This window comes from Chrysemys picta, chromosome 7 (assembly GCF_011386835.1).
Source record: "Chrysemys picta bellii isolate R12L10 chromosome 7, ASM1138683v2, whole genome shotgun sequence".
NCBI classification, from domain to species: Eukaryota; Metazoa; Chordata; order Testudines; family Emydidae; genus Chrysemys; species Chrysemys picta.
Window position 1 is genome coordinate 85,011,898 of NC_088797.1, and position 27,986 is coordinate 85,039,883.

At 42.4% G+C, this 27,986-nt stretch overlaps 1 protein-coding gene across 5 annotated transcripts in view; it reads left to right on the forward strand.

Annotated features, from left to right (window-relative positions):
* LOC101941305 (nucleolar RNA helicase 2-like) overlaps positions 1-27,554 on the forward strand; it is a 33,589-nt gene extending 6,035 nt beyond the window's left edge. For 2 of the 5 annotated variants that reach the window (XM_065553488.1, XM_065553486.1), the window contains exons 5-15: positions 1,076-1,193; positions 2,355-2,540; positions 7,414-7,559; positions 8,670-8,846; positions 15,817-15,978; positions 16,820-16,939; positions 19,152-19,225; positions 19,455-19,614; positions 21,811-21,945; positions 25,657-25,701; positions 26,975-27,554. In XM_065553488.1, coding sequence (XP_065409560.1) covers positions 1,076-1,193; positions 2,355-2,540; positions 7,414-7,559; positions 8,670-8,846; positions 15,817-15,978; positions 16,820-16,939; positions 19,152-19,225; positions 19,455-19,614; positions 21,811-21,945; positions 25,657-25,701; positions 26,975-27,151 — 1,500 coding nt within the window. In that variant the 3' untranslated portion in view covers positions 27,152-27,554. The remainder of the gene's footprint in view (positions 1-1,075; positions 1,194-2,354; positions 2,541-7,413; positions 7,560-8,669; positions 8,847-15,816; positions 15,979-16,819; positions 16,940-19,151; positions 19,226-19,454; positions 19,615-21,810; positions 21,946-25,656; positions 25,702-26,974) is intronic. The other 3 variants (XM_065553490.1, XM_005297309.4, XM_065553487.1) reach the window with 2 other exon arrangements.
* The last annotated feature ends 432 nt before the right edge of the window (positions 27,555-27,986 follow it).

Consider the following 27,986-nt stretch of genomic DNA (forward strand, 5'->3'; position numbering starts at 1 on the left):
CCGCTGCCACGTGCCACTATGTGCAGGTATAAAGGGTGAAGCTGCCCCTGATTCCCCTGAGTTCCTTCTTATTGCCCTTGACAGTTGTTGGAATTTGTCTTGCTTCAGCAAGTTCTTTCAGCATCTAGTTGTATATAGATTCCCAGTCTTAGTAATAACATTTTGTTTATTAAAATTAGTTTCTTGGGTCCCCAATTTCGGGGTTCCATTTGTCGGTATTGAGGAATGCCTTAGTGACTGGGTTTCAAGCCCTATATTTCATCTAAACTGATGCCCGTGCACGACCCACATTCTAGTTTAAAGGTGTCTGGGTGAGTCTCACATTAGTGATTGGTGTGAGATTTGTAATGACTTCAAGCTGAGGACCAAGAAAGTTAGAGAGGTCAGGCTAAAGTTTCTTTTGAGGGAGACCACCTTCAGAGCCTTCGCGGTTGGAGAGGGTCTTCAACACTTGGGCTTCTCTGAGACGTGCACGTCCAATGTTGGCAGAGTCCTGGCACCACTCATCCTCTCTGTTGCGCAGGAGGAATCATAGGAGTTCCAAGGAGAGGAAGACAAGCTTTCCCATTCTTTCTACTCCCAGTTGGTGTCTTAATTTTGAATGAAACTAGCTGAATGAACTGAAATGAAGAAAATATTCTCTTTACACTTGCAGAAGTGAATACTGCTGTCAAAATCTGGTTTAGTGCTTTAACAAATTGCAATTCCACGTACTTAGCCTGTGACTTCCACCAGTTCAGTGGTTTGACTTTCTTGAGAAATTCAGCAGCAAATATGTACTGCTTGAATATTTTTAATTTAAAATATTTTAATAGATTGTATTAAGTTTAGGTCTTAACACAGGTTGTCATGTTCTGTGAGATAGCAGTGTCTTTTACAAGCATGTAAAATGATGACTTTGTGATTTGATGAGGCCATAGGAACCTTGAACTGTGCTTAAATGCCATTTCTTTAAACCTGCAACAATTACAATAGAGGTGTAAATATATGGACCTAAATGGAAAACCTATGTGGCTTCTTGACAGACTCCAAGTGAAGGAACATCTATTTTTAACTCTTTCTTCCTTCTGTGTAGGTGTTAGCTCTTACTCCCACTAGAGAGTTGGCAAACCAGGTAGCCAAAGACTTCAAAGACATCACAAAGACACTCTCAGTGGCTTGTTTTTATGGAGGAACTGCATACAATGGACAAAGTAAGTAAGACTTCTGTCTAATGATTGACCTGCAGATTGATTGGTAACATTTGAAACACTGTTGTCTCTCTCCAAATAAATAATTTTAATCAGAAAGTGAAGACTCTTAAAGAAACTAAGTAGCCTACTCTGTCCATCTGTGCTAGGAAAACAAGAGGATCCTTAGTAAAACACACAGCTGCCTTCCTTATTCCACGGGTCTTGGACCTCTTCCACATTGACTTGGGTATTTGAGAGAAAGGAGGACATTTCCTGCTATGTGTATATGAAAACATTGTATTTGGTCCAGTTTCTTGTAAATAACCGTTGTCTTACAAACATCAGCAAAGTACATCTAAAAGTGGAAGAAGTTAAGTCTTAAAGCTGTCGATGGAGATGGCATCTGTGCGAGTAGCTGGATCTCTTATGGAGAGGATCCTTACGTCCAGGAGGGTGGAGGAAACATTCTATATTATGGTAATGTTATTAGTTATATCTGGATGGTTGTGAATGCATAACTAGGCTGGGAAGAAGACACTTAATTGTTAATGGATTATGCATCATGGGCATAGCTATTGGGTTTGGCAAAGATGGAGAAGGAATCCTATTTTTCTGTAGGATTTCAGGAAATGGGGTGGGTTAAGTGACATTGACAGCAGCATGAAGAAATTTTCAGAGGCAACACTTCTTTAACATTTTTTAATTCAACTTTTTTGTCCCAGTTTGAACTAATGAGTTTTGGTAAACTAACAGCTTTATAGTTTAGTTTTCCCAAGAGTCATTTCAGTTTGATTAAAATAAATAATTTGGAAAGAGCCAACTGTTTCTTAACTGCTTAAAAAAATAACTTGTTAACTCACCACTAAACTCTCATTGCCCTTCTCATTCTTATTAGAAAAAATATTTCACAATGCTGAGACCATTGTGGTTCCTGTCTGTCCTTTTATCATTTTTTTTCATTCCCCTTCTCTTCTTTTATTTGGGAAATGAACTCTGACATAAGACTTCACAAGCTGTGGCTTCACTATTTCTCAGCTGTATAAATTTTCTGATCTCTGTTCAACTAGAACATTTATCAGTGCAGTATTGCCAATATAGTGAAAGTGATCCTGTACTTGTAAGCTGCTGCCATTTTCTAAACTCTTCTGCTCTTACGCGTATCTTTTCTAATTTTTCTTTCAGTTGATCTAATTCGAAGTGGTATTGACATCTTGGTTGGGACCCCAGGTCGAATCAAAGACCACCTTCAGAATGGCAAGCTGGATCTTTCCAAACTCAAGCATGTTGTCCTGGATGAAGTTGACCAGATGTTGGACATGGGCTTTGCTGAACAAGTGGAGGACATTTTACGAGTTGCGTACAAGAAGGGTAAATTCAGTATTTAAGTGAATAGTAAGGAATATCATTAGTAATTAGACCATTAAAACCCAGGTGGTTGCATATGGTGTTATAACACCATATAAATCAACTGTCTTGTGACAAGATTAGTGGCAGTGAAAACGAATGAGTGCTATGGAAACCGGCTGGGGATGTCTCTAGGTAGTGTACTATGGATCTGGAAATCATTCATAGAATCTTCAGAACCTATAAGATGTCACTCTCCAGGCATGGCCCAAGTCCATCTGTCAATGGCAGGTAGATAACTTTCCCTGGCACTTATCCATAGGCTGAAATGGAAAGTTGGCGGTCCTAAGCAGTGTCAATGGAGGCTCCCTATGCTTACCCTTTTCAGCATGTTAATGGGGTCTGACCTCTCATCAGGCTAGTACACCTCTACCCCGATATAATGTGACCCGATATAACACGAATTCGGATATAACGCGGTAAAGCAGTGCTCTGGGGGGATGGGGCTGCACACTCTGGCGGATCAAAGCAAGTTTAATATAACGTGGTTTCACCTATAATGCGGTAAGATTTTTTGGCTCCTGAGGACAGTGTTATATCTGGGTAGAGGTGTATTTAATCTCGAAGATAAACCCTTCCTCTTTTTGATTCAGTTTTTTTTTCCCTGTGTCTGTAATTGATCTGGGATTAGGACTGTCAAGCCATCTGGAATGGCTCACGAACATGGGTGCCAACGTCAAGGCAGACTTACAAACCAGGGCATAAACTGGTTGTGTCTTCTATAATTAGATTTCACCAACCAAGTGTCAAATGTGAACTCTTTTTAAGCGCCATATAACAGCATTAGCAGTCACTTACTTATCCTAGATCAATTTTACCTTAGATCTCTCAAAAAAGATGACACTTGTAGCCAATCTTGTAATAGACTAACTAAAGATTTATTAACTTACTAATTTTTCTTATTTATAAGATTAAAGCAGGTAAATATACATACAAATTAGTTAAAGCCTTAGGTTACAAAAAGTAATAGAAGTTGCTCTAATGTACTGCCTCTACATGTCTTTTAGGGCTAACCCAAGCTAAGTAGCTTGGGGATCTCTTGCTTATACTTAAAATATGTCCCTCTCCAAATTCAAAGCAGCATAATGATACAGTTCCTTCTGGTCAGGGATTTTTAGTCCGATACCCCCCAGAGTTCAAACTGTGATGGGAGGAATGTGTGACGGGTTGGATCCCCCCCTTCCAGGGTGCCACCTGATGTACTGCGGTTTCACTGGGCCCACCCATTCAACCAGCCTGGGCTCCCTCACCCTGTCCTGCTGCACGCACACACACAGCTAGGGACACACCCATCTGCAGAATGACACCAATACTGCAATCAGTGCTGCATGGGAAGCCTTTCAGGTAGGGAATTGTCCAGCACTCAAGTGCACACCCCTTCTAGAAAGTAAACCCAAAATTGTATTCTTTTGTGCTGTATAAAGATCTATACAGCATAAGCTCATGAAATTCGCTCCCTCCCTCAATGTGGAGGAAGATATGCACAGCTTTCCTCCTGCCCTCCCAGTTATGAATTGCACAAAGTGTTTTAGAATAAACAAAAAACAAGTTTAACGACAAAAGATTTTAAGTGATTATAAGGGATAGCAAACAAATCAAAGCAGATTACTGAGCAAATAAAACAAAACATGCAACCTAAATTTAATACACTAAATTAACTGGTTAATAGTAGCAAATTCTGACTCTAAATGTTGTGTTATGCTGGTTGCAGAGTTTCTTCAAGGTAAACTGCACTGCTTTCAGCTAAAACTCCAGGTATTCCTTTCACAGGATAGACTTTCTCACCTAGACTCAGCCCCTGTTTCTCTCCCAGCCCCCTCCAGCTTAGTTATTTTGTTTCTTCAGGTGTTTTCAGCAGTCTTTCTTCTTGGGTAGGGAGGCAGTGGAGAAGAACCTAGATGAACTTACTTCCCAGCCTTAAATAGGATTTGCATATGGCAGGAATCCTTTGTTTCCCAGTTTGACTCCTACCCCCGCTAATGGAAAAATACCAGCATTCCAAGATGATGTCCAGTACCAGGTGACATCACATGACTTTGCAGTGTCAAAGCAGCATCCCAGGAAACTTCTGAGAAAGGAGGGAGATTAGCATGTTCAAAGTCCTATTATCCTTCCTAATGGCCCATCTGGGCTGACTGCATACTGTCTGGTGGGCGTTCTCCAAGTGTAAACACAGTTGTAATTGTTATAGTTAATATTCCTAACTTCAGATACAGAAGCTATACATGCATACAAATAGGATAATCATATTCAGTAAATCATAACCTTTCCACTGATACCTAACATGATGCGTCTTGCATAAAACATTGTGACGTTTCCCTCTGGTGTTATCTGGACCTGTGATCTGCTAGGTCACTCCAATCTTTGACTCTGGGAGCCAGCCTTACCCTGCTCTGCTGTGAGAACCCCCACTCCTCGGCTGTTCACGCACAGCCTCTGGCATGTAAGCTGCTCCTTGGATTGTGCAACCGAATGACACTAGCCAATATCTCCAGTCCCAGACGCAACCCTAGGAACCTCAGTCTTGCAGTGTCCAGTTATGCCTGCTGGATGCTGCAAGCTTATATGAGTTTGTCAATTTAACGAAGAAATTGATATGTACCAGGCTTGTTATCCCAAGGGGAGCCTCTGACACACTTCAGACCAAATGCACTGCTTCAAGTAGATTAAACAGATTTATTAACTACAAAGATAAATTTTAGTGCTTATAAGTCAAAACATAACAAGTCAGATTTGGTCAAATGAAATAAAAGCAAAATGCATTCTAAGCTGATCTTAACACTTTCAATGTCCTTACAAACTTAGATGCTTCTTACTACAGGCTGGCTGGTTGCTCTTCAGCCAGGCTCTCCCCTTTGATCAGCGCTTCAGTTGCTTGGTGTGGTGTCTGTAGATGCAGGTGGAAGAGAGAGAGAGAATGGCAAATGTCTCTCCCTTTTATCATATTCTTTCTTCCCCCTTAGCTTTGCCCCCCTCCACCTTCAGAGTCAGGTGAGCATTACCTCGTTGCAGTCCCAAACTGACCAAAGGAATGGGGGTGACTCCCTCCAGAGTCTAACAGATCCTTTTGTTACTGCCTAGGCCAGCGCCCTTTGTTCCTGTGAGGCTGAGTTTGTCCCATACCTGCCCTGATGAGGTGTGAACTGCCGCTCTGCTCTTGGAGAATTTTTGTCTGGGCTTGCTTTAAGCCATGAGGATACGTTTTCAGCCTCATAACTATATACATGAAACTATCACCTATAACATTACTGTAACAACAATGTTCAGTGCATCATGAGCCTTCCGAAGACACCCGACATGACAAACTTTGCATTGGATACCACAAAATCATATTATAAGGATGAATATGGGGGTGCAGGGTGTTCCCTCGAGGCACAGTGTGTCACAAATATATCTTACTTATGCCATATTCATATAATATAGCTATGAAGAATATGGGCTGTAGGGTCACAGAGGGTTTGTGCACATCCCCTCTTCATCGGTGTTGGGGGGAGCAATCAACAAAATCTTTTGTCCACTGATATTCCACAGTGGTTTGTCTAGTCTCAGTAGGCCTTTTGTTGGGCAGATGATGACACCTCTTGTGGTAAACTAGTATTTCACGCTTGGTAATGCTTCTCTCCTGACTGAGTGGGATGGGGGTTTTCTAGTTTCATAGCAAACACTTTTATAGTTACAAAGCAAACACTTAAATATTACCTTATAACAGGGATGGCCAAACTGGCTCGTGAGCTGCATGTGGTTCTTTTACCATTAAAGTGTGGCTCACAGAGCTTCCCACTCCTCCCCTGTTCTCCATCTACCAGATTGGGTGGGGGAGCTCAGGACCTCTGCCTTGCAGTGGGGTGGTGAGGTAGGGGTTTCTGCCCAGTGGGGAGGAGGGTCTTGGGGCTTCAGCCCCATGGGGTGGACCTGTTGTGGCTTGGGGCTTCAGCAGGAGTGTGGCTAAAGCCCTGAGCTCTGTCAGGTGCTTCCCGCAGAGCCGAAGCCCCGAGCCCTGGCAAGTGTCCCTCAGCTCTTGAACTTCTGAAAATTGTCATATGCAGCTTGGAGGGTCAGTAAGTTTGGCCACCCCATCTTACAAAATAGTAACAGATAATATAAGTGAGATTAATGCATGCAACAACTCACGAGCATTTCATAAAGTCCAAACACGTTCTTATCAACTTAACATCTATTTTAACAATGCTAGCACACAGGTGAGCCAGACTGATTTCCAGTTACGCATTTGTCAGTGTTCAGTGACTCCTTGGCATGAGCAGGCACCTAGTCTGCCAGTGTCACAAACATTACTTTTGTCTTGTGTGGGTGTCACAGTAGCTTTCTGAATGGTACTAGTAGTTGGATCTTGCTAAAGTTGGTTTGGGTTTTGTTTTTTAACTTAAAAGAAAAAGTGGTGCTAATGACGTTTTATGGGTTGGTCTGGTGGCCTGGTAAGCTATAGTCTGCATAAATACATGGAGTTTTTACCTCCCTTCTTGAACAGGACGGCTGCACACTTACTATGAGGGTGGAGGCAAAAACATCTTATGTTGCTCAAAAGAAAAACCTTCTTCTACTTTACTGACATGGATCAGTGTTAATACCTAAGGGAGGTACGTTTAACTCTACTCATCTGGAAGTTGACTCAAAAGTGAGCACTTTCCCAGAATGGTTGGAAAAGAGTACAGCAGTTTAGAGTACTTCTCATCATGAAGACAACACGAATAGAATGTTGTCCATATTTTATATATCTGAAGCTATCACAAGAGTATGTGGGGCAAATTTGGCCTGAATCAACATGCCACTTTAGGATTTTAGATACCAAGATCATAAAACAGATCATTGTGTTTTTAAGATTCTGAAGACAATCCCCAGACATTGTTGTTTTCTGCAACTTGCCCACATTGGGTATATGATGTGGCTAAGAAATACATGAAATTCAGATACGAACAGGTTGACCTCATCGGGAAGAGGACTCAAAAAGCTGCTGTGACTGTAGAAGTAAGTAACTTGGCTAGTGTGGCATATTTTTAGTTCCCTTTTCCTTTTTTCCATGTTATGTATACTTTATTATGGTATGAATTTGAAAATACATCACAAATATATCTTTCTTATTGGTGTAACTTGGAAATATAGTTTGAAATGTAATACTCTTTTGGTACAGCACTTGTTACAACTACTCAAACTATTTGTTGTGAAAGGGGAATGTCTATATTTTCTCCTGAAATAGCTGGTGATCTTACTCATGACTAAAGCAAAGTTACTTATTGAACGCCATTCTCTGTTGTTACCTTGGCTATTTCTGGTCTTAGCATGTTCCTTTACTTTTAACATCCCCCCTCCTTCCCCTTTGAAGCAGTAGGCTTTTTATTAAATTAGAAATCACCTAGTCTTCTGGCTGGAAGTATCTGCTTTCACAGTGCCACTTCAAACACTGCAAGGTGTGCCACCCTATTGAAGACACTCTGATATGCATTCAGATACTACAGTGCTGGACACAGTATAAACACTTAAATATTAAAAACACAAACTAGTTAAAATGTTCTTTACCTGACGATGTAGACACTTCCATTTAAACAGTTTATCCTAAAGCTTATTTTTGACTGGTCAGTACGGCACAATATGGTTGCTTCAGTAGGACTGAAAAATGCCAATATCCATTGTCACAAAGAATTGACTTTAATTAAACCATTATCTTCAAAATATGGATTATTTTTATGTAATTTTCCATAAAGATCTAGTAAATATCTATATCTAAATAAAAAAATAAAATATGGGCGAGGGGATGGAATTATGTATACCTGACTCTACTTTGTGGAAGATCAGCTCATTGTTGTTTTTTCTCTATGTGGGAAAACTTGTTTGCAACATATCTAATTTTTCATCCTACAACCACACCTTTTTATTCCGTTTTAGTCTAATCATAGTGGGCAAAAAATTCCATATATTTGATTGCTTTGACATATTTTAATAGTATGTCTAATCTAATTCTGTCTAATCCGAACACATTCCTCAAAGGATAACATCTTTGTACTTATATTGGAGTCTACATTTTCAAATATATACTAAATATTTTTAAAACCTGACTTTATTTAAGTTTTTTTATGCCAGCTAAATGGTAGAATATTTCTTCAACAGCATTTGGCTATAGAGTGTCACTGGTCTCAAAAAGCAGCAGTTATTGGAGATGTCATTCAGGTTTACAGTGGCAGTCATGGACGGACCATAGTCTTTTGTGAGACCAAAAAGGAGGCAAATGAACTGGCCCTGAATACTTCTATTAAACAGGTATGCCATCTTAGTTATTTTGCAAGATAGTCTGTTGTTTATCAACATGGGGCTGGCATCAGACCCAAGCTAACTAAATCTGCAAGAGTGTAACGTTCTTTCTATGGGGACAAGGCAAACTTGGGCAGGAGGTAACTGAACTATTACGTGGTTTCAGAATTTTGATATAACTACCAAGATCAGTCCAGAGTCTACAGCAGGGGTGGGCAAACTATGGCCTCGCTCTGGCGCTTCAGCCGGGACGCTGGGTTGGAGGCCGCCCCACCCCGCTCCGGCCAGGGTGCTGGGTTGGAGGTCGCACCATGCAGCTCGCCCCCGTTCCAGCACTCCAGTGGGAGCTGCAGGGGTGGTGCTGCGTGCAGAGCCGCCTGGCCACGACTCCACTTAGGAGCTGGAGAAGGGACATGCCACTGTTTCTGGGAGCCGGTTGAAGTAAGCGCCGCTTGGAGCCTGCACCCCTGAGCCTCTCCCCACACCGTTGCCCCAGCCCTGATCTCCCCCCCCCCCCCACTCTCCAAACCCCTTGATCCCAGCCTGAGGCACCCTCCTGCACCCCAGACTCATTCCCAGCCCCACCCCAGAGCCCGCACCCCAATCCCAATTTTGTGAGCATTCATGGACCGCCATACAATTTCTAGTCCCCGATGTGGCCCTCGGGCCAAAAAGTTTACCCACCCCTAGTCTACAGCATTGTAGACTTAAATGTTGGATTCCCCTATGGTGCTGAAGAGTCTTCCTTAGAGGTTCCGTAGGGGTGGCACCATCTACAGCTGAGCTCCTCATGCTCCAGAGTGAGAGTATAAAGGGAAGAACCCTCCTTTGGTTCCTTCTTAACCTCTGTGGTCAGAGCATTTGTGTTCCTTGTCAACAAAAACTTTTGTACCTAGTGGCACTCCTTTTTGTCACTTGATGCTTAAAATCTTTATTTGGCTTTGTTGTATTTTAAATACAATTTTTTACTTCTTAACCTTTTTTTCCAGTCAGCAGGGCATCCATGCCCCATCTGGTACTGAGGGAGCATATGCCGAGGTGCCCAGATTTTAAAACTTGCTCAGGTTGCAGAAAGCTTGTGCTTGTCAGTGACCTTTATTTGTGCAGTCTCAAGTGCTTAGGTGAGACTCACATTAGCGATAGGTGCTCTATTCGTTGTGGTTTCAAGATCAGGACAAAGAAACTAATGGTTGGGTATCTCCATTACATTATGAAGGTGGCTGGCCTTAGACCAGTATTGGAACCCTATTGATCGTCAAGTGAAGTTCTTCTACTCTCTCTTGCAGTGCTTCCTTGGTTTGTCCTACAGACAGGAGCCCTAGGAGATACCTGTCTGTGGTGCTGTCGTCTTTGAGGCCCAAGACTTCCTGGTCTCCAGAAACGCAAGAAAAAGTTGGCGTCGGGCTCTTCAAAGTCCGGTGCGTGGGACTTCTCTACAGACAAATGTTCTGGTACCAATGGTGGAGTGTGCCCTTTGGCTCCCTACTGCCCAATATGGGCTCATACAGAGAGACTTGATCCATCAACTCTGGTGCCGTCCCAGAGACCATCGAGACTGGCTCCCTTGGTTGCAACAGAGCAGTCGTTCCTGTTCGCAGTGGGACAGCAGCCTATGTCCGTACTGACTAAACCAGAGGTTAATGCCGTTGTATAGGCGCTGACTTACACTGTTCCCAGTGGGTGCTCGGCACCCCCCTGGCCCCACCATCGCCCTGCCCCCATCCCACCCCCCTTCCCCCAAGTCCCTGCCCCACCTTTTCTTCGCCTCCTCCCCTGAGCGTGCCGCATCCCCACTCCTCCCCCCCTTCCTCCTGGAAAGTCCTAAGCAGGAAGCACTGGGAGGTAGGCAGCTAGGCTGCTGGTGGGTGCAGAGCACCCACTAATTTTTTCCTGTGGGTGCTCCAGCCCTAGAGCACCCACAGAGTCCGTGCCTATGTGCCACAGCCAGGGGCGGCTTATGCCTGTCGGTACTGCAGTCACTGTTGCTTCAGGGCAAAGTTCCCTGTCGAGGACTAGTGCAGTTGTCAAGACCCTTTGTCCTAGAATGCACTGTTTTTGGTATTGGCTCTTTCCTCCTGGGTTGGTGCCAGATCCTCCACACCGCATATTACCAGCAGTTAGGAAACCATCCATTGTTCACCTGATACCGTGCCCCTGATGCAAATATAAATTGAGGTCACAGAAACCCTTCCCGGTACCATGCCATGCTGCCTTTTGGAATTCCCAGATTCTCCGTCAAGTTTTGAGGTAGGCTTTCTGGATATTGACACAGAGTTCAGATCTTTCCTCCTGATCTCATTCCTGCACTCACTGGCATGGGTTCAAGAAGACTTCAGCCACAGATTGGGACGTTTGGGCCAGTCATGCCTATGGCCCGGTGCTTCCAGCTTCTAGATTTCACTCACACTCACTTCTCGTACTGGTACTGAGACCCCTGGCATGGTTGGTATTGATCAGCCTTTGTATGTTCAAGCTCAGGACTTTCCTCACCTTGCTTCAGAGCTGGAGCCTGCCCCAGTACTACAGGATCAACCTTGGGAGCAATCTCCATTGCCTCCCCTTTAGGCATCCTCCTCCTCATCTGAAGAGGCTCTGGTACCAGAGGCATCATCCCTGTTCTGTCTTTAAGCCATCAGGAGCTTCCCAGGAGAGCAGCAGCAGCTTCCCTGGGCATCCAAGCTGAGCTAGTGGAGGAGAATACGTACGAGCTGATCAACATTCTCTATTAACTGTGGCAGGAAAGACAGCCCCGCCTGTCAATGAAGCCATTTTACAGGCAGCTGAAACATTCTGGCAAACCCATTTCTCCATTCTATTTGTGGCCAAACAAATGGAACATAAATGCCAGGTTTCATCCCAGCAGTTTGAATGGTTTTTTATTTACATCCTACATGGGGCTCTTTAGTTGTGGCCATGATGAATGAGAGGAGCCAGTAGAGCTGGGCTAAGGCTACCCTCCCCCCCACCCCCGAAAACACAGGTGCCAAAAAGCTCATCCTTTCTGGTAGGAAAAACTTATCCTATGGCAAGTGTGTAACTCTGTATTGCCAGTTACCCTGCTGTTTATCTCATTCCTGTTAATTTTCCTTCATTAGCATTTGACTAGTATGCTAATAGACTTCTATTGTAAGATACACAGTGGTAACCTAGGGAGATAGGTGTCTCCCATCTCCTGTCTGAAGGAGTCTGTCTCCACTGGGTGACCTGCTTTTAACTACAAGGCTTTATATCAGAGGTGGGCAAACTACGGCCCGCAAAAGCTAGCCCCCGGCCCCTCCTCCGCTTTCCCCCTCCCCCGCCACCTCACCTCATCTCGCCGCCAGCGCTCTGGCCCGCTGCTCCTTGTGGGCAGCATGGCTGGCTACAGCGGGGCTGCAAGCTTTTGCTGCTCTGAGCAGCATGGTAAGGGTGGGGGGTTAGATAAGGGGCAGGAGGTCCCCGGGGGCGTCAGGGAGCAGGGGGCGGTTGAATGGGGCGGAGGTTCGGGGGTGGGGGCAGTCGGGACAAGGAGCAGGGGGGGTTGGATGGGTAGGGGGTTCTGAGGGGAGCAGTCGGGGCGGGAAGTGGGAAGGGGCGGATAGGAGGCAGGAGCCAGGCTGTTTGGGGAGGCACAGCCTTCTCTCCCCAGCCCTCCATACAGTTTCACAAAGCTGATGTGACCTTCAGGCCCAAAAGTTTGCCCACCCCGCCTTATACGCATAATTTCCAGTGTATATGTGCATATATCTTTATATATTATCTGTGCGTACGTTTTTCAAAGATTATGATGACCAGTGTAATATAGACTTTCAGAACAAACCTCATGTGACAGTCCTTGGTGAACTAGAATGTAAATACCAGATCCAGGGGCCCCTCTAACCCTTATGCATCCCTGTACCCTCTCCCAGCTGGCATCAAGAGGTCCTTGAGTCAGTGAGTGCATCTGGTGGCTATTTGAGCGATCCAGCCTAGCGTAGACAGAGTGAGTGAAATCAGTCTTACTATCACAACCAGATTTCTGAAAGGTCTAGATAGTTTCTACCTGCCAGGAACCTAACTCCTTCTTGAGATTACAGTTTAGTATTATCTGATCGGTTGGACACTCCTTTTGAACCTTTAGCATTGTGCACGCTTCTACACCTGGTAGGTAGTTTTCTTAGTAGCCATTATTTCTACTAGGAGAGTGGGATAACTGAGTGCATTGGTCACTGATCTGCCATACGCACCTTCTACAAGGACAATGTTCAACTTAGACCACATCTAAATTTCTCTTGAAAGTAGTATCTAATTTCCATCTGAAGCAGACTGTATAGCTGCCAGTTTTCTTCCCAAAGCCACATACTCACAAGGATTAGTGAAGGCTTCACCCCCCTGGAGTTCATTGGGATCTGGCTTTTCACTTGGACAGGACAAAGCCCTTTTGAGTGTCTTATGTAGTGTAGGAAAGTTCAATCAGTCACTATTCAGACTCTCAACCAGTTGCATCTCAGTATTATACTTTTAGAGGGAGCCTCCTGGTGAACTCATGGCATGCTCAACCAGAGCACATTTTGGCCTTGGCAGCAATTGTGGCACATGTCCTGATTATAGGCATACGTAGGGTGGCAAAGTGGTCTTCTGTTCATACATTCAACAGATATTATGTGCTGTCTGCCACATTGAGAGAAGATGCAACTGTAGGGACAGTGGTCCTGCAGTCAAGTCGCTTTTTCAATTAGACTCCAAGCTCCACTGCCTGGGATAACACTTGGGAGTCACCTACAGTGTAATGGACATATGCAAGTACTTGAATTAAAAACAGTTACTCACCTCGTAACTGTAGTTCGAGATGTCACATATATTCATTATACATTATATTCTTCCCTGCATTGGAGTCTACCAATGGCTTCCAGTGTGAAGAAGCTGAAAGAGGAGTTCTGCAGGTTATGCTCTGAAGTCAGGGTATGAGGAACTTGGCAGTGGATGGGGCTGCCACTATGCATACCAGTAAGGAAAACTCTGACAGTGGTGCACAGGCCATGCACATACGTACATCTGCAACACATTTTGAAGAAGATGAGTAACCTCTTTTATGACAACAGTGAAGGTTCTGATGCATCTTTCGGAAGGTGATTTGTAGTCATGGGAGTTACTCTGACGGCAGTTCGTAGTGTGGTTAACGTACTATGACACTAGCACAGAATACTGGTTTCAGTGACTGACTGGGATGCACCTCTTGTAAAAAGTGTCAGTTACTAGGGGTTACTTCTGTTTTGTTACTTTAGTTATTAATTACTAGGGGTTAATTTGTTTCATTACATTCATTATTTATTAACTGTTTTATGAGGAATTTGAAATAAACTTAATTTAAATCTGTATTGGGGCGTGAAAAAAGGGGGGTTCTCAGACTTTCTAGCGTCACAGAATAGAGGTCTTCAGTTCTTATTTCTGAGACTCATGCCACAGCACTTGCTAAGTCTGCAGAGAAATGAAGATAGTTGATTTTAGTGCTAATACTAGCATTTGAGATACTGGTGCATCAGTAAATCACCCTGACATTAGTGATGAGTGCTGGTATTGCAGTAAATCCCTTGGTGGTAAATATCCTAGTACAACTCCAAACTGCATGGTATTGATTTTAATAATTGATTCAATTAGATGCATTACAGCATGAATAGAAAGTAGTATGGCATTCTACTTTTTGGGGGGAACTGAGAAGCTTTTACCTGCCACACCTGTGTTCAGGAGTGTTTTTCTCCTGCACTATTAGATGATCTCACTAACAGCTAAACCTGAGCATGGAGCCTTTTCCTGCATTCTGTTGGTGTTAGTGATATCACCTGTTGCATGGGAAATGCAGAACTCTGATCTTGGCAGGTAAGAGAAAAAAATATTTCCAGCTGTTTTTGTTTTAGTATCTTAATATATCAGCTTGCTGGAGGAATACATACCCATACCCTCTACAAAGCAGCATCAATCTGAAATGTAATCATTTTAAAAGAATTTAGGTCCTATAGCGGCCCCTAAGTCCTTATCCAATTTGTGGTTTATAATCCTTCCCTGTTCCTGTGTGGAAGACAAAAAGAAAACTGAGGCTACGTCTACACTTAAAAACATGGAAGCAGCACGGCATTGCAGCTGTGTCACTGTCGTGCTTCAGTGTAGATACTTACTACGGTGATGAGAGGGTTCTTCAGTCAACGTAGTAAATCTGTCCCCCTAAGAGGTGGTAGCTAGTTTGGTGGAAGATTCTTCCATTGACCTAGTGCTGTCTGTGTGGGGATTTAGTTGACTGTTGCTCAGCAGTGTGGATTTTTCACACCCCTGAGTGATGTAGCTGGATCAGTGTAACTTTTTGGTGTAGACCAGCACTGACTATACATAAAATGCTGTCAAGTGCACAAAATAAAGAAGCAATATTCTCTAATCTTTCAGTTATGTTAATTTGGGGTGTTTGTAATAATAGGTAAAGAAACTTTCAGGCAGAAGTGTGGGTGTCCAAAAGTTGATTATTTGTAAACTCTTTTTTTAGTCATTTTTTAAAAATCATTTTTATATTTTAAGAATTACTGGTCTTTTGCCCTTACTGCTTTTGAAGGGAGCATAGGTTGTGTATCTTTCTAGCAAAAGGCAGCTAAATGACATTGATGATATAGTGGCACAGTAGTGTGAATAGAACTGCATTAGAGGTAGCTTTTATGTTTTATTTTGGGACGTCAACAAAGTCTGTTGGATAGGGCACTGGACTGGAAGCTGGGACAGGGTTCTAGATCTAGCTCTGACACTGACTCTGTGTGGTTGTGGCAAGATACCTGTTGCTTCCATTTCCTAATCTGTAAAATGGGAATAATGCTTTCCTACCTTTTGTAAAGCATTTTGGGCTATAAGGGTAAAAAGCACAGTATAAAAGCTAAGTATTGACATAATTTTTTGCCATGTAAACTAAAATATTTCAGTTTTTCAGTATCCTTCCTATAGCGTGGTGCCTTTTATACACTGTCATAATAATCTTGTTTTACAGGATTGCCAGTCACTGCATGGTGACATTCCTCAGAAACAAAGGGAGATAACATTGAAAGGTTTTAGAAATGGAGTGTTTAAAGTTCTGGTTGCAACTAATGTAGCTGCCCGTGGTTTAGATATCCCTGAAGTTGACCTAGTTGTACAAAGTTCACCACCGAAGGTAGGAAATGGGTATGTTGTGTGTCTTTTGTAATATATACAGTAGTCCTCTATTTGTTTTCATATGATTGATAAAGTAGCATTGAATTGTGGTATTCACCACACACACAATTCTTATTATAGTTTTGTGGTAAGGAAGCTTATAGTAACCAGAGGTAGTCTCCTGATCAGAATACTACTTAGGATGCATCAGTTGTAGAGTCCAAGGTACCTTTAGGGGTGTTTCCTTTTAAAATGCCTTCTGATGAGCTCTGGCAAGGCTCTAGCTCTGTTTGATGTATTAACTGTTGAGCAAAGTTGACTAAAATCCTGCCCTCCAAAGCAGTGTATGGTGGTAAATTTGAAAAGAATTTGGAGAGGCAGTAGCATAGAATGGCTAGCAAGAGCAACATAATTGGGTGGGAAGAAGAGCTCAGTGGAGAGAGAGAACTCTGAATGAAGTTAGGCAAATACAGACAAAACCTAGATTTATTCAACTTAGCTGGGGACATGCTGACTTCTCATCCTGTACACTGTGGTAAGTGTGATATGTGTTTTATTTAGCTATACATGGAATTGCACAAGAGCAAATTGAAACCTTTGCTTGAATTCCCTATGATGATAGAAGCATAGTGGCACATAGTTGGCCCGGGCTTGTAACTTAAGCTCTGAGCAATATTTAACCTAGGTTTATGGGGATCTTTTTTTACCTAGTTTGACTTAATTCATTTAAAAAAAAATTAATTTCTCAGATACAATTTATTATTGTGTATCTCCAAACACTAATGTAATAGCTTCCATGGACCTTTGTGTATACACTAAATTGACTGACTACAAAAGTAATAAAGGTATTTTTCTTGAAGGATGTGGAGTCGTATATTCATCGTTCTGGACGCACAGGCCGAGCTGGACGGACTGGGATGTGTATCTGTTTTTATCAGCGAAAGGAAGAAAGTCAGCTAAGACATGTGGAACAAAAAGCAGTACAGTATCATTTTAGTCATGTACACTTTATGTATGTGGAGTGTTAGGATAGCTCAAAATCCTGCAATCCATACACTATTTATTTGATAATCAGATTGTTATGAAGCATTCAGTGAGCACTACCCTCTAACAGAAGTTTAGCTGGTTTCCCCTTTTTCCTCTTACTGGATTATCACTTGTCACCCACATGTGTAATTAGTATATGCTGTTCCACATGGCTTCTTTCTCTTTGATGATAAATATTTACTGTATATACTCATTCATAAGCTGAAAATTTTTGGTAAAAAAGTGATGCATCAAAGAGCGGGGGTCGGCTTATAAACGGGTCTACACCAAAATGTGATGATTTTAAACTCTATGGAATCATTGAGTTAAATATCTAATACATTGTCGTTTTGTTTACCTGGAGCATCTGCAGGCATGGAGCCCCTCGGCTCCCTGTGTCCGCGGTTTGCCGTTCCCAGACAATGGGAGCTGCGGGAAGTGTGGCACACCACTTCCCGCAGCTCCCATTGGCTGGGAACAGCAAACCGCAGACACTGGGAGCTGAGGGGCTCCGTGCCTGTGAATGCTCCAGGTAAACAAAACGGCCAGGCCCACTAGCGGCTTACCCTAACGGGCCAGGACCCAAAGTTTGCCAACCCCTAAAATATAGGGTCAGCTTATGAAAGGGTCATACGTTTTTGCTATTTTTACCTAACCATCTTGGAGGGTCGGCTTATAAACGAACGGACTAATGAACGCGTATATACGGTAAATGTTATGCTTTTGTTTCAAGTTTCACAAGACTCTGAGCACTTAGTTTATGTCTACATTGCAAAAAACGTGTGTTCTTAATTCAGGTTATCTGGCCCGAATTAGCTAACTTGAGTTTAAATTGTAGTGAAAACACAACAACTTGGCTTTTAATTGAGGTAGCAGCTTGGGCTCAAGACAATATGAGAGCCTGGGATTGAACTCAAGCTGCCAACCCAAGTTAAATGCCAACCTGTTGTGTCTTCACTGAAATTTAAACCCAGGTTTGGCTAACCTAAGTTAGCTTATCTAAGTTAAGAACTGACTTTTTTTTTTTCTTCAGTGCAGACATATCTGCTGAGTTAAGGGTGAAACTCCTTGACATAAAGGCTGTGTAATAGCATATACTTCACTAAAGTAAATTTTAAGTTTGACTTATTTTAATTTACAATTTTGTTTAGAACTTCTGTTTTTGTTCATGGGGAAGCTTTTCATGAGGATTTCAAAATAGACAAAGCGAGTAGTTAGAGATGAAATAGGTGATTTTGATATCAAAATCAGTCTTTATTGACTGGTAAAGAAGTTTATATTTGTGTGCTCATGCAAGAAACACTTGGCATTGCTTTTAGTTCTTGCATACTGACAATGTGAGGTGATTACCTTCCTTAAACAGCCAACAGAACCTGTGATATGTAGTTAAGACAAACTTTTTTAAATAAAGCTAGAATATAGTGTTCATAACTATTCTATTTGCCCTTTTAAAAATAAAAACCCAGCTCTTGAATGCCATTTTTCCTTTAACCGTGTTTAAGTAAAGAAAACATTTGATTAAATCACCCTAATAGTGATGAACTTGAAAATTTTTGTATGTCAGTTTCATCAAGTGGCACTATGTTCAAAGGAGGGTGCCTGCTCAGTTTAGATTCAACAGAAACACACGTTTTTAAAAAGCTTCCAGGGGAAATAGTTTCCTTCTTTTCAAGGAACATCATTTCCCTATAGTCACGTTAACCAAACATTGCAGCATCCTTGAAAATGAGTGAAATAAATTAAATTGACTGGAAAAAAAGTGAAATAGACTAGCCAATTTTCGTGGGTAAGCTGAGTGAAATGTGTGGGGGGGGAAGCTATAGAAATAGTGAAAAATAATTAAAATACTCATTTTGGCAATCTAAATTGTTACTAGTACAGTAGGACATCCTGTCTCTCTAAATATGAATTTTAACCCAAATGTCTCCTTAATTAGGTTCTAAGCATGTTTAGTCCAAGGAATTCACATAGGAAACTTAAGACCAGGCTAACCTCTGTGTCAGAGTGCTTTATAGAAAATGTGCGCAATATATAGTTTTTTTCAACTATAGGCAAAGGAAATTTAAGGGTAAATGCTTATTGAACTGAATTCCAGCATTAGTTGGCTATAATACAGTTCTGAACAGTCTGTAAACTTCCTACTCTTCCATTTTCTCTTAATTGCAGGGAATTACATTTAAGCGTGTAGGTGTTCCTACTGCAACAGATATAATAAAGGCTTCCAGCAAAGATGCCATCAGGTATGTTCAGTGACCCTTGATCTTGTCATCACATCATTCTCATTTATAATAACTCTTTGGATCGTCTCTTGCCATACATTTGTCTCAGATGACCATGAAATAAATTGTTCACGGATATCAGTTGATCAAGTTTGGGTCTCTTGCAATTTCTCATCTATCCCATAGCTCCCAGATTCCAGTGTCTAAATTTGCCTTTTGCCAAGTAACGTTCTTGCTTTTAAATACTTAGGTGTTTGGATTCTGTTCCTCAAACTGCCATTGACTATTTCAAAGAGTCAGCTCGGTGGCTAATAGAGGAAAAGGGGGCAATTGAAGCTCTGGCTGCAGCACTAGCCCATATTTCTGGGGCTACTTCCATTGAACAGCGTTCCTTGCTCAACTCAGATGTGGTAAGAATATTTAGTTTATTTTTGTTGAAATCTTGGATTTCAAATATCTGAATGTGAGCATGTTTGGTATAATTTACATGTCTCTCAATTTACATGAAGCTACAGTCTAACTAGAAGAAATATAATTTCATGAACGCATTTGGTGGTTATAGACAAGCTTGTTCTCCCATAGTAAGACTGACTTTTGACACTAGCATGAACTGCTTGTAATTCCCCATTCATGGAATAGAAATAGCTGATTAGTACAGGTAGTTTACATATAGAGGAAGTTTGGGGTCCTTTGTCAGTAGAGACTGTAATTTCCTCTAAGAAAGGTAGAAAGCTGAACACTCACATTATGTGTACAAGCTTTGTTCCAACAATTATTTAATGGTAACTATCTGACCCAATTACAATCCCTTTTCTAAACTTTTATTATGGAAAATACTTTGGTGAGAACTCTGAATCTAGATAGCTTAGATCTTCTGGATTCTTGTCATTGTCCTGGTTTTGAACTTGGTCATAGCTTTGAAATTTCAGTGGTGGTGTTCCTCCTAGCCATGGATAAAGATCAGGTGTCTGTCTGACTTACTAGATCAGCTGCATTAGATATTTTAATTGAGGTGTAGACTTGATGGCAGACACAGGGCTGCCATGAGGTGGCTTCATTCTTTCTTCATAGATCCCAGCATAGTTTCCTGTAACTTCTGCTGCAGAGATCCCATCTTACTACCTTCCTGTTTATTGGTGTTAAAAGGTCATGGAAGGGGGCCTGGATGTAAGTGCTTTCAGCACACGTGTGCTCTTTCTCACTCGGTCATCTAACCCAAAGGGTGCAGTTAAGGTTTTTTTTTTTTTAATATAGTGGTGACTAGGGCCTGGATGAAAGTGAACCTCCATCCAGAGAAAACTGAGGTCAAGTTTGCTATGAAGGTCGTCTTACACTTCCAGCTGCTATTACATGAGCCTACAATAGCAGTGGCTGGGACCATCTGGGTCTAATCGGGAGGTTGATGCTTTTCCTCGGACGCACATCTTACTACGGATGAGACTGCAGCACTGTGCTTTTTAGGGCTACACCTTAAACAACTCAAACTAAGGCTATGTCTATACTACAGAATTCTGCTGGCATAGCTGTGTTGGTCAGGGGTGTGAATAGGTGTGATCCTTGACTGACATAGCTGTGCCATCAGAAGTCCCTAGTGTAAATGCAGCTATACTTGCAAAGCTGGACTTTTACCAGAAAAGCTATGGTACAAAACACAAGTTTGCCAGTATAGCTGTGTCTGCATTAGGAGTGCTTGATTGTATAGCATTCCAATGAAGCGCTGCTAGTATAAACATAGCCTGAAACTGGTGTAAAAGGCAGCCACACACTTAAGTGAGTGTCTTGCTGTGAGCACATAGTTCTAATGCTCTGGAATCTGCATTGGCTGACTTCGTTTCCAGCTGGAATTTCAGATATTGGTTGTGACTATAAAGCCCTAAATACCTCATCTGCCTACGTGGGAACCATCTATCTCCCTATGCAATACTACCACAATTGCTGTCACCTGACTGAGCTATCCTGGCATTTGAGTCAGCTCCGGGTAGCTGCTGACTGTCCCTTGACTTTGGAGTTCACATCCCTCTTTGGCCCAAAATAGCACACGCTATATCTTTGGGGACATGCTACAAAACTGACTTGAGTGGACATTTTGAGGCTTGCTTGATTCAAGTGTGGAATTATTTGGGGAAATTAAGGCTTTGTGAGAAGGGGATGTTTAGTGGGGTTGTATTGACTCTGTTAAGGTGTGGATCATCTGCCATTTTAATTGGACTGTGTATTTAATTCTGTCAGAGGTACCTTGAACTGCTCATTGAGTGTGTGTTTTTTTTTTATTTCAATATAAAATATACAAAAGATATTACTATTGCAGGTTTTTTATACATAATCTTTCACTTTCCTTACATTCAACAGCCTCTTCGCATCGCTTCTGTCAATACAAACTTTACAGACGTGATAGTAAAGCTGGAAGTGTTACATATGTATTAATACGCTGAAATGTCATGTCTATCCACTGTCTGTTTGTCTTCAAATCTACATATTTGCCATCTAATAACCTTTTATAAATTCTAAATATGCAAATTCATTGGATGCATGCTGATCAGTATTTAGGGAATGTATTGAGGTTATTCTTTTTTACTGTGAGCGTGTACTGCCTTTTTATCCTTCAGGGATTTGTAACAATGACCTTGCAATGCTCAGAAGAGATAAACAACATAAGCTATGCCTGGCGAGGACTAAGAGAACAGCTGGGTGATGAAATTGATAGGAAAGTGAACAGAATGTGTCTTCTCAAGGGAAAAATGGTAAGATGCAACGATCAGTCTTTATAGTTTTGCTTATTATAGTCTTAAGTTTGTAGATGTGTCTTCTTAAAAGGCAGGAGAGACTTATTCCCTCTGCAGTTCGAGGCCTGATTGTCAAGTCACCCTTTCTCTGGTTGAGGAGGGGCTGGACATAGTAATCTTTGATCTAATAATGCAGCAGTTTATGGTCAGTGGGGTCACTATAGTGGAACAAGATACTCTGTTGAACTGAAATGTTGAGGGAGGGGCTTAATTTAATTTTTAATATAAATATCCAAACAGGTAAACCACTAAATGTAGTGGACACTGGCATAGGTGCAAACTCCATGGGTGCTTCAGGGCTGGAGCACCCATGGAAAAAAATTAGTGAGTGCTTAGCATGCACAGATAGCCAAGCTCAGCATCTCCTGTCCACCAGCGGTCCCGCTGATCAACTCCTCCCTCCAAGCGCCTCCTTAACTCCACAGAGTAGCTGTTCCGGGGAATGTAGGAGGCACAGGGAGGGAGGCAGAGGAGCAGGGATGCGGTGTGCTCAGGGGAAGAGATGGGGAAGGGCAGAGTGGGGGTGGAGCCTGGGGTGGGGGCTTGGAGGAAGGGGTGGGGTGGGCTTGGGCAGAGGGCGGGATAAAGAACCCCCCAGGTAGAGAGGAAGTCAGTGCCTATGGACACTGGCATTGTGTTTAGTGCTCATAGGAAATGTCAGATAAATGGCTTTTATTGAAGGGATGCTGTCAATTTTGATATCACGCTTCTGTCATACTTTTATTAAAAATAACACCTAAAATTGAAAGAGTAGAGAAACTTTTTTTTTTAATCGCTTCAGGTTTACGTTGTGTGCTTGACAACGCTGTAGAACAAGTAGGCATTTTTACCATTTCATCTTTATAAACAATTTTCCCTATGTGTATGGGTCACACAGCAATAGGGGAGAAGCACTTTTTTGAAAGGAAAATATTGTAAAGCCACAAATTGTGAGGATGACTTGGGTAGTGTGATAGACCCAGACCAGTTGGGAACAGCAGAGTAGTAGAAGGGAGATATACTGGCCACTGGATAAGCAGTTTTCTGTTCCCTGAGTGACCAGAGCAGGGGCTGCGCCAGGCTAATAGAACACCTGACTCCAATTAACCTGTTAAGAATCAGGTGATGCAGTTAAGCACCTGACTCTAATTAAGGCTTCTCTGATGCTAAAAGGGCTCACTCCAGTCAAGCCAGGAGGAGCCAGGAAGCCAGAGGAAAGGAAGTATGTGTGAGGAACTGAGAGCAAGAGATGAGCGTGAAGCTGAGAGGCGTACTGCTGGAGGACTGACAGGGAGTTGTAGCTGTTGTGCAACTGTACCAGGAGGCACTCTAGACAGCCGCAGTACACAGGGCTCTGGGCTGGAACCCGGAGTAGAGGGCGGGCCCAGGTTCCCCCCAAATCTCCCAACTCCTGATCAAACACAGGAGGAATTGACTGGACTGTAGCTTCTATCAGAGGGGAAGGTCTCTGGACTGTTTCCTGACCCACAGGGTGAATCTGTGAAGCGAGCAAATCTGCCAATAAGCGCAGGTCCCACCAAGGTAGAGGAGGAACTTTGTCACAATAGGTATAGAACCAACTTTTTGTAGGCTGATCCATTTATAAAGATAGACTTCAAGGAAGAATAAAATTATAGACCACTATATTTTTTTCATTTTCATAAGTCTTTCTTGGCTTAACTTCACCTTTCCATTCAGCCTTTAGAATACAGTTGTATGATAATGCATTGGCATTTAGAAACTGTTTTTAAAGAAAAATCCTCTCCTACTGACTCCTGAGAATAAGTATGGAGTCATATTTTGAAGGAAATATTAACTTTCAGAAGGCAGGGCTTCTGAATATTGTCAGAATTTCATACATAGTTCACCAGCTATTTTTTCTTGGTAAGTAATTTCCAGTTCTAAAATCCCTGTTCAGGACACTTACGGCACTAGACCTTTCTACTGTCAATTCTAAACTGGATTGCTCTAGTTCAGTGTCCCCAAACTTTTCAGGGTCACCCCCCCCTACTTCATCCGTCCCCCTCCCTCCCCCCGCCAGGGCAAGAGCAGAGCTGCGACTCTGGGGAAAGAGGGGGGGATGGGACAGACGCTGATGGGTAAGGAGACTGGGGCCACAGGTGAGGGCGCGGCCGGGAGCAGAGCTGGGTGGTGCTCCCTCCCTGCCCTGCGTGGGGGCTGGCCAGTGCCCCAGCCATGCCCCCACCGAGCAGTTCTCAGTGTGCCCCCCCTACGGGGGGCGCATCCCACAGTTTGGGGACCTCTGCTCTAGTTCTTTGTCTTTGTAAAGTGTGAATTTTTGTGATAGTATTTGTGGTGTTGCCATCACTGATCTTGTGACCTACTGTTTTAGGATCCTTTCTTCCCTGACTGAAATAAACATTTAATGAAGTTTACATTCTACATTTGATTATTTAAATCTACAGTAAACGAATACATCTGTCTGCTTAGATCAAATGTTCCTTGTTGAAAAGAATTAACAATCTGAGCCACAAGAGACAGTGGACAATGTAGTATAAGTGAAGGCCTTGATAAAGGCCCAGTATGAGGCCTGAGGCCTGAACTAAAGTAATGGTCAAGACGTAGCTAACATAAAGCAAAGCTAAGCTGTGAGCAAGAGGCAGGCCCTGCTCACAGAAGCTGGCAAGGAAAGGGCTTATGTTGCATAAATATATATTCACCTCGCATAGTTAAAGTATAAACATGGTACCAAGATGCACTATACCGGAACATTCCACAGATAATATGGAACAGGCCGACCCATCCCAATGACAGGGGCAAAAGGGTAAAATGATGGATAGAGTTGTTTTGATCGAACCAACATGTACAAGGTGCGAGGCGGCACCTTACTATGTGAAGGGGTTGCACCTTAATATGTCAGGAGTGATGTGTAACTTGTTTGTACCCGTGTATAAAAATGTATCCCTGGGGTGGTGTCTTTGTCCGGCCACGGGGGCAGTGGAAAGTCCCGCCACTGAGCCGGGTCCTTGCCAAGAGGCACTTTCTCGTAGTATGTCCAGTAGACTAAGTAATCTACGGGGAACTGCAATTGTATCCGAGATCGCAATAAACCTGGCCGAGGTGCCTTCGTACCTTACTAGACTCTGTGGTTATTGGGGGTTCTCGTCGGGCTTGCTGTGTCAGCTATCTGCGCAGAGCTGGGCAGCACACAGAGGGAACACACGCACGCAGCCGAGTGATATCAACAGGAGAAAGCAGAAGCACCACACCGGTAGCATCTGACAACAGACAACAATTTAGGAAAGGAAGAATAATATTGGTGAGAAGTAAGAAAATATGTATGGAAAGAAGTGGCTCTGCAGGAAAGAGAAAATGTTATCTAGGGAAGAATTGGTGAAGAACATGATGTAAAAGCAGGTGTGCTGAACTGCTTAATGCCTGTGAAATAGTTGGAGATCTTCTATGAAAGGCACTATAGGTGTGCAAAACATTGTGCTGCTCCATGTGTCAGGTTTTTTCCAATGGTAAAATTGCTTTAGCTCCCAAATATTAAGCAAGTTAAACTTGACTTCAGAAAGTAAAAGTTCACAGATCCCTTTCATTAAACTATGTCTCGATTCTCTAAAGGTTGTGTACCTTAACAAATACTTCAGTGTTACCTGAAACTATGGATTACAAGGTCTGGATTTTCTGGTATCCACTTAAAACTTTTTTTTTTTTTTTTTTAAGGGTGTGTGTTTTGATATTCCTGCAGTGGATCTTAGACAAATACAGGTATTCTCTTTATTTCAGTAATTCTTAATTTATGGTAGGGGTTCCCAAACATTTTCATAGTGTGGACGATCTTGTGAATCCCCTCCCCTCCCCGTCACTGCTGGCAGACTGAACTCCGTAGCCAGAACCAGTTCTCACCATTAAATCAAAAGCAGTTCCCTGTCATAACTTCATTTTGCCCCAAATCAAAATGGATTTCCTCCACAAATGATTTCTAAATCCAGTTTTCCTTTTGTCAAAATTGGTTCTCATCACTTGAACTTTATATTCTCTTCCTTCCCACTTCTACCCATTGCCCCACAATGTTTTTCACAAACTAAAATGGAATTCTCTCAATCCTTCCAGATCAACAACTTAGACAATTTTCCCTAATTGCAACTCGGGTTTTTCTTGCTCTTCTCCAAAAACAAATTCCTGACAATCAAATCTACTGTAATTATTGCTCCTTTGGGGGCCTGGTTTTCCAATTTTTAGGGTTCCCACTCTAGCCATTTCTTGCCCCATGCAGAGGTCCCACAGTCTTCCTACCTTCATTCAGGATTGCGCCCCCAGTGCTTTCCTACTCCCAACCCCAGCATTGACTCAGACTAGAGTCCTAAAGTGGTGGCAGGTCCTGGTCCAGTGGTGGGTCTTGAGGGTGTTGGTGGCTCTTCCAGCTCCCTTTATAGCTTCACTTCTGTTTCAGGAGAGGGGGAAGAGATGCCGCCTCTTCTTTTGAGGCTGCTCTATAATTCCTTACTGGCAGCTCCCACTTCATGCTGAGCATCCATTCCTGGCTGGATCTACACTCAAGGCAATAGAACTATCTCCGGTTTCTCCAATGCCTGACTAGTAGTGGTCCAGAGTCCTCAAAATGGGAACCTCTACTTTGTAGGACCCCAAGGGTTCCTTGATGCCATGTGCTTGTATTATTTATTTCATGTGTACATTAAGTGGCTGTCTTTATGTACACTTTCATTTCTATAATTGAGACCTAGAGGTTTGTGATTTGTTTAACTCAGAATTGTTTGTTTTCACAAAATCTGGAATCAGATGTTTCCTATGCTTCATATTTTATTTTTAATTCCAGTCCAAACTTTTTGGTTATTTTTAAATACTAGTTTGTATTTGCTACTACGTAGTTTTTCCTTGTTTATGCTCAATTTTGCAGTTGCACAATTTTATAAAGCTGTAAAATGTACTGTATTTGCTTTCTTGCAAGTTTTATCTGCATGTCAAGTTCTTACATGTATAAAGTTCAAATACATACAGTATTTAACTTTGTTTTTACCAGGGAAAATGGCAGGATTCAAAACACTGGCATCTGACTGTGGCAACTCAATTACCTGAGTTGGCAGAAACCCAACGAGAAGGAGGCAGAGGCTTCTACGACTCCAGGAATGGGAGGCGAGGTGGCAGCTTTAATAGAAACAGATTCAGAAATAGAGACCAGAAACTAAGTTTTGACTGAGCATTTGATTGCTAGCTCTAACAATAAAATTTGCAGAAATGGGACTAAAAATTTTTAGCCACATGAAAAAAATGTCATGTTCATTATATGTTTGTGCCACTTACAAAATCTGTCATTCAAAATTTGTTTTTCCAGTATTGCTAGGGATGGCTGTATACAGGACCAATTCAGAGAACAACAGTTTAATGTATAAAAAAATATGCCTTATCTTCCCCACAGCTACGTCTAAAGAATATTCATCAGCCACCTCCACAGAGCCTTGTTTCAGGATGTGTCTTTTGCAATCAGAAATCTGGCTTGGGCTTACTACACAGTATATATCAAAATCTCCATTTGAATTGGTCTCCAGAGGAGACTGAAACCTGTCCATTTCCCAAAATAATTAAAATACTATTTCTACATGGTCATTTGTACATAGTGAAGTGATTGTTGGATGAATGGTATATGTTGCTTCAGTTGGGGAGAGAGAGTGGGATGTAACCTTGATTCAGTTCCCGTACACATGCACTATGATAGAATGCAATCATGTAACTAAATACTATTTTTTTCCACAGGGCCCCTGCCTCAATCAGTATAAAAAATTGTTGCTCTACTGGACATGAATCAGGGTTATGTAGTGAGTGAAGCTGTTGTCTGTAGGCCTCTTGCCTCATTTATGGCAGAAGTCAAAATATACATAGTAAATGAAGCAAGGGATTGCAGGAAAAGAGGAGTGTCTCATGATTGAGACAGTTGAATGCTGCTCTGGCTAACTATTTTATTCTCTGCTATAGAATTCATCTATGATGGGCAAGTCGTTTACATTTTCACAGCTGGTCACTGATGGTGTTCCTCA